The sequence below is a fragment of the Falco peregrinus genome, chromosome 9 (assembly GCF_023634155.1).
Source record: "Falco peregrinus isolate bFalPer1 chromosome 9, bFalPer1.pri, whole genome shotgun sequence".
NCBI classification, from domain to species: Eukaryota; Metazoa; Chordata; class Aves; order Falconiformes; family Falconidae; genus Falco; species Falco peregrinus.
Window position 1 is genome coordinate 22,696,278 of NC_073729.1, and position 14,134 is coordinate 22,710,411.

General features: G+C 49.9%; 1 protein-coding gene across 1 annotated transcript; it reads right to left on the bottom strand.

Annotated features, from left to right (window-relative positions):
• Positions 1-1,258: 1,258 nt before the first annotated feature.
• LOC101923594 (BPI fold-containing family B member 4-like) lies at positions 1,259-13,296 on the bottom strand. The gene is made up of 16 exons (XM_013301188.3): positions 13,032-13,296; positions 12,231-12,360; positions 11,374-11,488; positions 10,756-10,860; positions 10,340-10,495; positions 8,843-8,906; positions 8,363-8,426; positions 7,836-7,927; positions 6,619-6,792; positions 5,777-5,830; positions 4,961-5,128; positions 4,782-4,849; positions 3,358-3,400; positions 2,757-2,820; positions 2,286-2,362; positions 1,259-1,679 (listed from the first exon to the last, which is right to left on the bottom strand). Exons 1-16 carry the CDS (start codon positions 13,035-13,037, stop codon positions 1,656-1,658), a joined length of 1,404 nt encoding a protein of 467 aa, XP_013156642.2. The 5' UTR covers positions 13,038-13,296; the 3' UTR covers positions 1,259-1,655.
• Between the last annotated feature and the right edge of the window lie 838 nt (positions 13,297-14,134).

Here is a 14,134-nt window from a genome sequence, read left to right on the forward strand (position 1 = left end):
GTGGCACCTGAAGCTCCCGAGCATGGCCCAATGGTCCATGGCATCCCCTCTTGTTCATACTTTGCTTCACCACAGACACTCCTCACCCGTGTGGTTCAGCTGGGGCTGCCCACAGCTTGCTGCTTGAGCAAGGAGTCCCATCACCATGCAGGAGAATAATTTCTGCCCAGGGCCAGGGCCCTGTTGCCAATGGCTGAAAAGCCTTTGGAGAGCATGGTTCCCCCAGCACCATCAGCCTGCACAGGGCTGGGAACCAAAGGAGCCGTTCAGACTCACCAAAACAGCAGTTTTCAGCATTACAGAGTACTTCAACCCACCCAAAACCCTTCTGCTGTGACACGAGGCACGCCAGCTCATGTGATGACAGGGAGCAGCACCAGGTTTGCCACTTGGCACAGCACAGGAGAGCTCTGGGCTCTTTACATCAACCGGGACTGCCAATGGGTCCAGCATCTCCTCTGCTATGTTCAGTGATCCCTCTGCAACATCTCATGGTGATGCTGGAAATTAATGCAACAGTCAAGGGCTCTTGCCTGGCAGATACCAAACTGTTCTTACCTTCAGGCAGAAATGCAGAACAGGATCATCACCCTGCCTGTTACCTGCTTGGTGCCAGCCTCCCTCCACGCATCACCCATGCCTTAACAGTGACATACCACCACTGGCCTCGGGACACTAGCAATAAACAACACACTAGTAATAATGTCTGGGGAAAACAGGTGTTTAAGAGGCCATTTAAGACCTCAGATTTATTTATTTTTTTACCCAGAACCATTTGTTTTTCTGAAGTCAAAAATGCCTGAATTCTTTTCCCTGTAATGTGCAGAGACCAACTGACTGTTACATCCATCTAAGCAGACGTGGACTGTTGCAGGCAGATGGGTGTGCTCCGGTGTTCTCATACTTCCCAGTTATCCGGTAATGACATTTTCCCTTCAGATTCTACTAGGAAATGTTTCATGACCTTTGGAAATTTGACTTCGTTCTGATTTCTGCTTGTGGATTAGCATTTGGTCAGTAGGTTACCTGGCCAGGAGTAGCCACTGAAAATCCAAGTGTTTTTTTCCTCTGGAAGTTTGAGTGGAAGAAGTTTTCAAACCAAAGACCAAAATACAGTTGTCACAAAGGAACCAGATGCCATAGCAGAAGGCAGGACAGACACTCTGCCTGAGAAGCACCAGAAACCAGAATCTCATTCCAAGAACTAAAAAAGTAGGAATATTTATTCAGAGTTAGATGGCAAATGTATCCTAAGCCCCCACTCAGCACTTCATACTCTTTTGAACATGGATGATGACATTTACTTAGAAAACCATAGGCAACAAGTTTTCTTTTTCATTATATCAAGAACAATTTTCCCTCAGCACAATTTTAACAATTCCACTGTGGTATCACATAAAACTGCTATAACTGTGACCCCAAAATCACACTCATTTCTCTAAATAAATATTTGTACACAGAGCTGCCTATCGGGTTTTGGCTTATGCAAGTATCTTGGTGTTCACACGAGCCAATTAACTTCAAAGTTTCTTAAATGTTATCAAGGATCTTGAATCAAGTTTAGAAAAGAAAAGTAGATAACGCCAGTCTTGATGTTCCATCCTCGCTGGTCTGTCTTTCTGCACAGGACCCCTCCGTGCCTCGCACTCTCCAGCTCACACAAGAATCACCAGCAGGCCCTGAAGGAGTGCAAGGGGCGACACCATCCACGTTATTTCCTGACTGCAAGGGATGCTGTTTCACAACAGCTTGTCAGCAACACACAAGGAACAGAAAACCCTCTTGCAAAAAGCCTCTTGCAAAAATCTTCATGTCAAGTTTGTAATAAGGAGGGCATGGTGCCCTCTGGGAAGTGTGGGGGAATATCCCGGCTCCTCTGGGACATCGTCAGGATGCACAGTGCTTGAATTTGGTGCAATTCAAGACTCTTTGATGGCTACCATTCAAAAGGGCTTGCCAGACCCCCATATCAGAGCTGCTCACACAGAGTTCTCTCCAGAAAGGAAAGGCAGCCTGGAGGGGGGAACAGGGACTTACCCCAGAGAGGCCGAACTTTGCTCACTGCATACCTGGTTTGATAGCTCCCATAGACATGACGTACTGGGTCACCATTTTCTGACCTGAAGGAGGTCAGACAGAGGAACCCTTTCTGACCTTAAAATCTAGGGCCCTTGCACACCAAACGGGAACTGGCAGGGGCCTGTTACAGGAGCCAGCTGCTGGAAGCAGCCCCGGTGACCTGCGCCGGTGCCCTGCGGGAGGAAATTGCCTTTCCGAACACTTACCGCTAATATCTGAATATCCACCTTTATTAAGGGAATGCCCAGCACGTTTGGCAGAGGGATCCCAATGTCCAGAGCACCTGGGGGGACAGACAGGTCCTTACATGCTGCCAGAGGGGTGAGCCCAGCTCCCACCCCATGACACAGCTGCTCCTGGGGAGGACGAAGGGAGCAGAGCCCCACAACTGCGGCAGCACCACGCACAATGTGCTGTGACGTTCCTTATGTTCTTTGCCACTAACTGCTGCCAGGGTCCTTAGAGCTGAAGACGGGGTGGGATGGTATAAGAATAAGGTTGGGACTTCTAATTACAGCCTCAAAATGGGGATTGTGGACCTCTAACTGCTTCAGCTCTCCTGCTACAGCTTTCAAACATGCACACGTACCCTTCACACCTCCTTCCCCAGAACTCCGGCAAAGCTCTCTCAAATGTTACAGCCGTCCAGGCCACCTTACAGCTAACGGTCACCTTACCATTGATAAGGGGCAGTAACATTTCCACCAGCAGAGTCCTGCAGTGTGGCTTCAAGTTCGAGATCTGAATCAGAGAAGGAAGAAGTACGTGAGCGGCACTGCCAGGCACAAGACAGCGCAAGCACAGCACAGCGCTGCGGCTGGAAGACAGCCTTGGGACTGGAAATCATTTCCCACTGACAGCAAAACAAACAATAGTCCCTCTTTACTTTAAAGCAAAACTACTTTTCCTCCTCAGTTTGTATTTGGTGCTTCATTTAGGAAACCTTCTACCAGGTAAAACTCCCGCCGGGCTGGAGTTCTGAGTAAGATTTGCCTGAGTAGGGGCGAATACACAAACCAACTTCAGGCTTTACATTTGCATGATTAGAAAAGGCAGCAGGAAAAAAAGAAAAAAAAAACAGCAAAAGAAGAATTGCTGCAACCCACAAAGTAGAGCAGCTAACATCTAAGACCATCGGCAGATGTAATCCATCACAGCCAGGATACATTACAGCATCACACAGTGACTGTGTGTCTCCCTCCTTCCCTGAAGCCGCAGGGCACCGCGTTCGGCCACTGTGCCCACCCAGTAAAACCCAGACTGGTACCAGAGACTTACGTTACTGATGCCAATGTCAGAAGACTCCAAGGAGAAGGAAGTGCTGCAGGGAAAGGAAAGCAAACAACCTGTCAGACACCAAGGCACCGAGCAGAGCTCACAGTGAGACCCCTGCCACCTCCGAGGGCAGTGTTACTCAGCCCATGGGCAAGGGACCCCCGTGAGGCACCACCGGGGTGGCCATAAAGGGATTACTATATGGTGACATAAAAAGCAGGCACTGCCGTGCTTCCAAGGAAGAAAAGAAAATAGGAAAATAAAAGCTTATCCTAATGTTTATTTGCTTGTAATGGAAACCGCACTGCACCAGAGCACACACCAGCTCCCGGCTTCCCCTCCCCACGCCCAGGTAGTTACCCACTCCGGGAAGGAGTCAGCTCCTGCCTCACTGAGGGCAGAGCTTCTAGAAAAAGCATCCAGTCTGGATTTAAAGAACATGAACTCTGGAGAACTTGCTACAGCTCCTAATCAATCACTGCAACCACACAACTATCTCCATAGCTAAAATGTGTGCTTTATTTCCACTTTGAATTTCTCTTTTCTACTTCTATTGAATCTTGTTATATCTTTGTCTATTGAATTAAAAGCCCTTTGATGCGTTTCTGTTCTCTATATTGCTGCACACAAGCTATGCCAATTTTGCTTCTAAATCTAGCTCTTTGACAAGCTAAATGGCTTGAAAATCTCAAACTTCACACTATAAGGAATGTTTTCCACTCTTTAATCATACCTTGACTGGCATTAATGACAGTACTTTCCTTTACTCCTTTATCAGTCATGTCCAATTTCAGACATTTCCAACTACTGCCCAGGATCAAAGTCAAGCTGACAGTCTTACAATTATTCAAGTTACCTCGTTTCTCCTTGTTATAAAACTGACACAGACTTTTCCTCCAGTCTCCTAAAACTTTCCAACTGCTGTATTGTTTCCTGAAAGTCAGCGATACCTGTCCACCTCGTGCCATCAGCCAGGTATGAAATTCTCAGATTCAGGAAATGAAATGTCTGTTTTACAGACACTGAAAATCACATTCTGAGCTAGTGGCCCCAGCGCTAACTTGCGATGCAGAGACCGTTCACCAGCTTGTAAGAGGGCAGCACTGCCTGGCTTTGTCACGGCTGGCTTTGTGCCACCCTCCCATCCCTTCTGCCGTAGTTCAGGCAGCTCCAGCAGCACCGTGTCACTGAGGGACATGCTGTTATGGCACTTGGAGCATCCCTGGTGAACTGTCCCCCTTCCTGCCATCCTGCTCTCTTCTGGCCACTGCGTCCCAGGATACCAAACCTGTACCCCAAGCTGTAGGACAGCTGGAGTCTCCCAGTGACACTGACCACCCAGGGCTGCCTCAGGGGAGCAAGCAGGCTGGGTGTTGCAGCAGGCTTTGCTCCAAGCACCCAGCACAGCCGCTGCAGGGACAGCCTACCTGCCCAGGGACAGCCCCAGCACCAGTCTGCCTCCAGCAATCGACATGCGGGCGTTTAGACCGAGGTCCTACAAGCAGACAGGGAGAGGATCAGTCCATGGAGACGCCCCCATCCCAGCTGCCAGTCGCTCAGATGGCTGCATACTTCACCAGTTTGAGGTCTTTCCGTCCACACTTACAGCCTTCAGCAGCAGGAGGTTGAGGATGGGTCCATCTAAACGCTTAATGAACACCTGAATCATGACCGAAAGCTCAACGGTGGCTTTGTTTTCTTCCAAGAGGATGAGCGGGTTCCCAGACAACGTTAGCCTAATGCTCAGAGGACTGGTCCCATGGCAGGTGGAGCACTGTGGGAATCAGGGACACATGGAGGTGGCACCCCCCACACTGGCCAGGCACGGGACCAGCAGTCCTTTGGTGAACTCTCACAGCCCCTAACTCTGTAGGGCTCCCCCCAAGGTCACACAGACCTTGGACAAGCCAGATGCCCAGAGGAGCCAGGGCCGGCAGCACGGGCCAGCACTCCTTGCTGCGGGCAGGAAGGGGCTGAGGGAGCAAAGGTGGACACAAAGGGGGCTGCAGCTGCAAGGGGGTGCCCGTGGTGGCCAGGAAACACATGATGCCAGACATTGATCAGCTCTTCCTGACAATGGCTGTGAGCTGCGAGACAAGCCATGCCCCTGCTTAGGGAGCGGGAGAAGGTTGGCTATAGTCGACGGCACCCAGGAGAGCGGGCACCGTGCAGAGGCTGCCGAGGGCTGGGCGCAAACCCCCAGCCCCTCCACCTGCTCCCACCAGCCGGCTGGGCAGCAGGGCAGCCTCGAGCTGTGCTGGCGTGGCTCAGCCGTGCTGCACGCTCAGCATGGCCAAGAGGAGGGGAGCAGAAGACTGGACACCTTTGGCAGCAGCACGCTGGCATATCCAGGTGCATCGCTTGGATAGCCTTGGACCCGGAGAGGTTTACAGAAACCCTCACACCAGCAAAAGTTACTCACCGCAGCAGGAAAAAGGGTCCTGATGGCTTCTTGCAAACGGCTGGCACCAGAGAACTGTTGGAACAAAAGCACAAGCAGCCCCAATGAGCACTCCAGCCAATTTCGGCAACACCCATCCTGCCAGGGCTACCCTCTCCCACTTGTGTCCGTGTTCCCAGCCAGCTTGTTCACACTCCTGGGGCCAGTCCCCAAGCCCTCATTCACTCACTGTCCCAGCAAAGCCCCAGGCAGCTCAGTCCCATACAGACCTACATAATGGCAGCACCCCGAGCCCTCCACCTTCTCCATTCCTCCCCAGCTGCCTGGGTGATTCCTGGTCAGTCGTTAAGGTGAGAGCCACCAGCAGTGGAAGGAGGTGTAACCCAGAGGCTACCAACATTTGTCAGCGTGTAGACTCCTAATATTTCCCAGTGGAAGTACAGATCAGAGGTACAGAAAACGCATACACCTAGAGAATTGCATTGCATATACCACGTTGCTTTTCCCAGTGACATTTTGCAGACCCTTCAAAATGGATTACAGACCTCCACGAGTCTGTGGCATAACCAGGACGCAGGGTTTCAGACAGGGATCCCTGCGGGTGCCCATACAGAAGCAAGAATGGCTGCTCGTTGCACGTGCTGTTACAGCTTTCTGAAGAGAGCAGCAAGGAGGCAGCGCTGGGGCCTGAGCATCCGCAAACAAGCGCGGGCACATGCAAGGCCCAGCCCGGCTGCATGCCGGGGCCAGAGGCTGGGCATGCCGTGAGTGCCCTGCGCAGCCTGCCCCCTGAGCTAAGGGCGGCCTGATGCGCGTCCCTTGCCACCTCCTCTGGCATGAAATACAGGTGCTGCTACACTCACGACTTCTGGCGTGCAGGTGAAGGTCTGTGGCGGTATCTGGAGCAGGAGGGACAGGACTGCACTGAGAAAGCTCTGGCGCAGTCCCAAGACCAGAAGCTTGTCCAGCAGTGGAGGTAATGCAGAAGGGGACGAGTCATGGGGGATGATGCTACCTCCCACCTGCTTCACTGCACCCTGCAAAGAGATATGACACAGGCATTAAACTGATCTTTCAAAGCCATGAGATGTGCCCAGATCCTTGAGACTGAGCGTGCAGGGTCTGTGCCAGCTGAAGAAGCCCTCCCCTCACCAGCAGCTTAGGGAGAGCATTGCACTCGGAGCATTCCCTCTATATTTAATAGACAAAAGGAGCTGATAAAGGCCAGAGTGCATAACGGAGGCCTTTTTAGATAATAACACACTTTGTCCAAATCACACTTCACTGCTTCAGTTCACCCTTGAGATTTCACTCCAAGAGCAAACGAGCGGCAAGATGCTGCCAGCGCAGCGGTGCCAGCCCTGCCTTCCCTCCCTCCAGCGCCCAGCCAGCCCTGAGCTGCCCTCAGACTCTACAACAAACTTGCACCAATACCATCTACTTGCTGAGGAGACCAACTCTGCCCATCTGGGTCGGGGGACACACAAAGACTGACCCCAACAAAATGTCTGCACTAGAGCAAGAGCAGCTGCGCTGATCATACAGACTGTGGTGTTTATTAGCCCTTGCTATTCTTGATTGCTTCTCTCCCTGTTGCTTCTTGTTAGCCACTTTCTTTTATTTAAGTTCTCCTGTTTGAAAGTATTGTTTGTTTTTTGCTGGGTTGGTTGTGGTTTTTTTTCCCATAGTGAGACAGAAGTAAAAAACCACATCCATTAGCTTGGTTTAGCATCACCCACCACAGAGACTGAATAATGGAGGCAAAAAGCACTGACAGCCAGTCTGCAGGCAGGGCAAGGGAGAGGATGAAAACTGCTTGTCCCAACAGTTACTAACAGCAGACACAATCCCGGGATAAGTTTGCAAACAGAACAAAAGAGGGCTTGAAGAAAAGTGCACTTTGTGATGATTTGGATAAGGACCTAAATTTTTAGCTAGCATTTCCAGAACAAGTCATTAGCCCAGCTCCTCCATGTGGTTGTACTAGGAGACAACTGCTCCAACAGAATGGGGTGAGCGGTCTGAAAGGCACCACGCTGCAGCCACGCTCAGAGGGTCCTGCTGCCCAGCGTTAACTTACATCTAAATCCAACCCAAGGAACAAGCCAGAGGTAAACGGGAGGCTGGCCAGCCGGTAGTGAATCGTTCCTGCCGTACCGACTGGTATCACCGCTTCACAGAGAAAAAAGATCATCACAACATGAAGAAATGAGCAGCAACACAATCTCCCCCACCCTGGCACTGCAGGCCACCAGCCAGATCTCACCCCCACAAACCAGCTCCCAAGCATTCCCTTCGATGGGATGCTTGCTGCTACTCAAAATGGCCAAAACGTCCCCAAATTCAGCTTTGTGGGATCTGCCTATAGAATATAGCCCCAAACCAGCATCAAAGATAATCATCCCAGGGTGATGTATACAAATGGCATAAGGAGGGCCAAGGTGTGAGCAGCTCACTCGGACCGCTTGGGTGTGAATTCAAGGTTCAGTAACTGTCCTGCAGAAGTGCAGCTCCTCCCTGACGCACTTATGGACTAGATGTGGGACAGGGCATTTCCCACCGCGGGATCGCAGGGAAGCGGCACCTCATCCTCCCCAAGGAACGCACCGTTGAGAGTGCCCAGCAGCTGGATGTTGACAAGGTTGACCACAATATCAACGACTGGACACAGCTGCAACACAAAGCAGAAACACAACCACTCAACCCCCCTCGCCAGCCCTCCACAGGGAGCCATCACCAGCCTGATCAGACCCACCCCTTTTCATCTAAATCCCCAGGGAAAAACTGCTGCATGGCATTAGGCAGTGGCTGGGATGCTGTGAAGGACTTGGGGGCAGTGGAGCATTCCTGGAGCTGTGGTACCGCACCAAAGGGGACTGCTTTGATCTGGGGAGTATTTCAGGCTTCGCTCTTGCAGGCAGAAACACGCCGGCAGCAGCCAAGCTGGCCACGGGCAGCCCTGCTGAGCGGCATGCCAGTGATGTGGGAAAGCAATACAGAAGAACCATGCAGCTTGCTGTGGCCTCACATGTTGTTCCTGACATTTCTGCGTTTCGGCTGTGAAAGAAGGGCAATCTCCAGGCTTACCAAACCGGGCAGAGTCGCTCTCAGCTGGTTAAGCACTATCTCATTTACTGATAGGGAGAGTAAGCTGGAAAGGAAAGAAAAAAATTTCCAGTCACTACAAAGACAGCCCCCAGATAGCAGACCAGAGGATCTCAGACTTCATTTTACACGCTACTATGTCCTTAGCCATCCCTTCAGGGACACCGCTGCAGCTAATTCTGTCCAGAGCAGGAGCTGTGCAGAAAGCAGGGAGGGCAAGGACCTGCTTGTCTCACCAAGGGGAGGATTGGGCTAATTTTTGAGTAGTGAAGGTGTCAGCACCTGGGGTGTGCAGACACCATTGCACAAAAGGAGTGACCCTCTCACAGTGCAACCTGACTTTGGTCATCTCCCTCTGGTATTTAAATGAGTGCTGTAGTTAAGGGAAGGTGGAGTTGTTATGAAATATCTTCATGTTAGTTATTGGAAACAAACAGTTTGCATGTGGAATAACAAGAGGAGAAATCTGCTGTGTAACATTTCAGCACTGCTGCTAAATAGATCACTCTGGGATGTGTGATGCTTGCAGGCAGCACAGAGCCATTTACTTTTGATAATCAATATTTTTCTGGATCGTTGAGTAGAATATGCAGCAGCACACTTGGCAAGCCACAGACAGCAGGAATTCATAATGCATCTCATTATTTATGCCCAAGTTCTGCCCGTAGATGCATCTGAGGAACTGCCACGAAGTCAATCACATAGATCCCCACTCCCCCTTGCCCCACAGGGTGCTCACTTCCTGCACACCATCACCTGATCCTGCTAAAACTTAAAATATGACCCTCAGAGTGGGCAAGCCGTGGCCCCCTATTCACTTTCAGAGTCTCTTTCAAACCAGCTGCCGCACCGATTGAAATATAATGCATAATGCAAAAATTAATTAGAAGTTCAATGAACCTGAAAAGTGAGTAATTCAAAAGCAATAAAAGAAAATATTCCCCATGATCAATTTACTGTTGTATTCATCAATACATGAAGTCAGCAAATCCTTTCTGCCAAGACTTTAATAAGACTGAGCAAGAGATGGGACGCTTGCATGGAATTACACACACTCACAGCGATCAGACCGAAAACCCATATGCCCAGCATCTTTCCACGACAGCAGCCAAAGGCAGAGCATAAAACCAGAGCAAGCAATGGTGCTGTTTTCCTGCAACACTCCCTGCCCTATTAGTCCTACCTTTTGGATATCAATTCACTAGCTAAGTCTAAAGAAAGTACATTGGAAGAGGTACCAATTTCAGATCTTGAAATTTCCACAGGCAAACAGGGCAAATGAACCCTCATCTTCCAACAACCAAATTTTTTGCCAGTTCAACTGAAGCACCTGGCTTTAGCAATGAGAAAGAAATGACTTCCCTGAGGCCTGGCTCTGTATCAGCTTAGCACTGTCTGTGTCCTGGCAGACTGTCTAGATCATTGGATAAAGAGAAGAGGACTGCATGCAATGGAAAACATAAATCCACAGGCACTTACCCAGAAAGGAGCTTGATCTTTATGGCACCAAGAATGCAGAGGCAGTCTTCAATGACAACCTGGACCGTGCCCGATTCATAATTCGTGCATTTAATGTTTGCAGTAATGTTCACATCCACTAAGATATCAATTAGTTCTGAAAGAAGGCCAACCAAGCTGGAAAAAGTAAACGGGTTGAACAGATTTCATCTCTTGGCCTCAAAGAAACTCAGCAAAGCCAGTAGCAACAAATGGCACCTCCAACTCCTGCCATTCATCACAAATGCCACAGGCCATCTTTTGGTGCCTGTTCTGCTCTTTGACTTTATTATAGGTAAGAAACACCTAGAAATCTACAAAAGATGCAAAATGCCACCCAGAAGGAAGCCTGTGTGTAGGGATTTCCCTTGTCAGCCACCCTGAAACACCACACTCACCACTTGCCACTAAGCTCCAGCTTTGCAGCAATGGTCAGCTGGACCCCGATTCCTGGCAGCAGCACCACCGACAGCTTGGGGAGTTGAACCCTGACAAGGTGTAGGCTGCAAACAACAGAAAAAGCTGGCACAAAGTAAAAGCATCTTCTAACAGCTGAGCAGCTGTACCCACTGAGGAACCTGCAGTGCCCACCTCACCATGGCCACCTCCAGCTGGTGGCACGAGTATTATGAGCAAGGGATACTAGCTCCAGGATGAGAGACAGAGTCTGCCCAAAAGAAGGCAACCTAGAGTCAGACTGGGGTGGAAGCCAACTTTAGAGAGCAGTCAACCTCTTCTCTCTGTGACCCCTTCCTCCCTCTCTCAGTGCTGTCAAGCATCTCAGATACCAACAGCAGCATCAGAGCCGTCATTCTGCATCTGCATCCATAACCTGCAGTGCACTTCACCGTCCGCCTTGCTACCACACAGAAAACTTTAATTGGATCAGAATTTCAGCATCAAAATAAACTGAGGATAACTACTGGGGGCACTCAGGCCAACTGCAGCTCAGCTTTTGCTGCTGCAGCATTGATGGTGAAGGTGCACTCACGGAGAAGCGCTCGCTCTCCACTCACCCAGTGATGCTGGTGGGAGAGCTCAGCAGACCCCCTTCACCCATGATGTTCGGAAGCACAAGGCCCTGCAGGTGCTTCTGGAGAAGCCCGTTGTGAAGTATGGCACCTGAGAGAACTGGAAAACATCTCTGCATGAGAACTGGCAGCTGCAGCAATGACCTCTCTCCACTCAGACAGATCTGTCCTGGCAAAGGCGTCCCACAACAAAGCCCCACCACTCCCCAGAACTCTCATAAAGTCGCTCGCTGTCTCAATGCAGTCAAACCACACGGGGGATGATACTAACCCAAAGCTGCCCTTAGTGAACTAACCAGGAGGGGTAGCAGCAGAGAGCATCCCAGACTTCCGATTTACAGATTACAGTATGGTTGTGCACTACCAGAAATGACAGCAACCCCACTCAGTGGTTGTGTGTCAAGTCACAATTTGTATCTGATTTGTAAAGAGGTTTTGTTTCAGTTTTTTATGGTTTTGTTGGGGGTTTTTAATAGCAGCAACTTGAAACAAGCATCTTTTTTTTGCTGGAGCATTGCAAATATTAACATGGCTGCTAAACTTCACAGCAGTTGTTTGCCAAATATCAGCTGCTCCCATATGGGAATTGGCAACTAAGACAAAGATGAGGAAATAATTCAGATTTAGCCCTGCAATTCTGTAGGGCTGCTTGGTGCTGAAATGCATCTCAGTTCTGGAGCAGGGCGATTTCGCTGGCCTGTGAACCCAGTGATGGCTGTCAGAAGCAAAGTCTGCAGCCCTAAGGAATTATAAAGTAAAGATGAAGACACTCAGGAGCTTTTACTCCATGTCACGGTCCCACACAGCTTCCCAAACAAAGGTAACTCATGTTCCCCAGTTACCGTTCTGCATCGCCCCGGGACTGACGGCACAGGACAGACCAGACAGGACTTCTTGGGAGGGTGAAAGGAGGCCACAGAAAAAAATGATTCCAAAAAGCTTCAACATCGTCATCTCCAGAAGATTCCCCTGCTGGCAAGGGAGACATCAGGGTGAAAAGCAGGGGAAAAACCTCTAGGAAAAGATCCCAGGGTCTTTACAAGGAAAGAGGTTGAGCGAGAAACCAAACCCATCCTCTATCCTTGACCGAGCTCAGGTAAGACCCTGCTGGAGCCTGGGGCAGCACGCCTCGCTCATGGCCGCACACACTGACAGGCTTCAAGCACGGGTCAATAAAAGCCCTTTCCTGGTCCTTCGTGACTACTCAAAAATACTCTGTGTTCACACAATAGAAAGCCAAACTGGTTTTCCCCTGAACTGACGTTTAAGTGGCCTTTATTTCTGTACCCTTTAGATGAAGTTATGTGCGTTTTGTTGAGGGCCTTTGCCAAAGGCAGCAGCTAAGGGTTATTCTTGGGGTTTTTAACTTTCAAAAGCAATTAACTAAAGCTCAAGTGATAAAAATCAGCTAGCCATAAAGTTATAGTTTACTAATTATTAACATGAATTTAACTATGAAATAACAGACAATGAGGAGCTTGAGGCACAGCGATATCTCAAACTAAAGAAGCCACACACCAGGCACACTACACGCATCCTTCCAGAGCGGTGACACTACCAGCATGCACGTCTCCCCGCCACCACGCAGCCTTCACCAGCCGAGGCTTTGATGCACAGACAATGTTATTAGACGATGTTATTACCTGCATCAGCTGCAGCCAGCTGGGAAGGGCTCTTGGGTCCGCGCAGGCTCTTCTGGAAGTTGTTGAGACTCTGCGTCGTCCTCTCTTTTTTTGCTGCAGCTGAGATAGAAGTTGCCCTTATATAAAATCTGCAGCCAGCCAGACACGCCTTTTCCTCACAGCCTCCAGGTCTCATGAGCAGGCATCCCTCGATACTCTTGCTCTTTGCAAGCAACACCCAGCTGCCACCTCTCATGATTTATACGAGGTAACGTCACCACTGACCTGATGGTTGCCATTTCCCTTTGTGGCCTGGATCACTCAGATGCTGCTTTCCCCCCCCCCCCGGCTCCGTCTTAAAAAGGATGCTCTGTAGTGGTAGCCCCAGTGGGGATCCCTGAGCTTTGAGGAAACCAACTTTTTAGGAAACTGTGAGAATTACTGAAGCATCTAAATCTGGCAGGAGGCTGATGGGGCTGCCTGTTCAGGAAGGCAGCACACGGAGTGTGGGCACAGATTCAAGGAGGCTTATCATAGGAAACAATCTACTTTTGCCAATCCCCGAGGAGTTGTGAGACTTACAGTGCTCACTCCCATTTCAAATGCAGCACTGGGAGAAGATTTTCTTGACAAAAAGCAACGCGGAGAGGTTGCAGAAACCTGATAAATGTTGGCTTTGTTAATACCAAGCTTCAAATTCATTTCAGTTACATCTGTAAAGAGTGTCACAAATTGACTGCAAAAAATGAAGTTGTGTTGAAATGTATAAAGCCAACAATAAATATAATTTGAATAACCATACTTATGCTAGCTGAATAAGCCAAGGGCAGCAGAAACACGTACTTCAAAGGAACATCTCATCCCGCAGGGATGAAAAAAATCTCGTCCCTCCACAGATGCCTTGGCCGGGCTTTGCGGAAGTTTCCATTGTGCAGGGCCCCAGGAAGATCTTATCTGGGGACTTTGTTCGGGTCTGGTCACCCATGTTCAACAGGGATGGACCGCGATGGAAACCAGGCAGCAAAGGGCTGCCGAGATGACTGGGGAACTGGTGAGGGGCCGGTGCGCTCAGCCTCGCAGAACAAAGACGAGCAGAGATACGATCGTTCCCCACAAACGCAGGA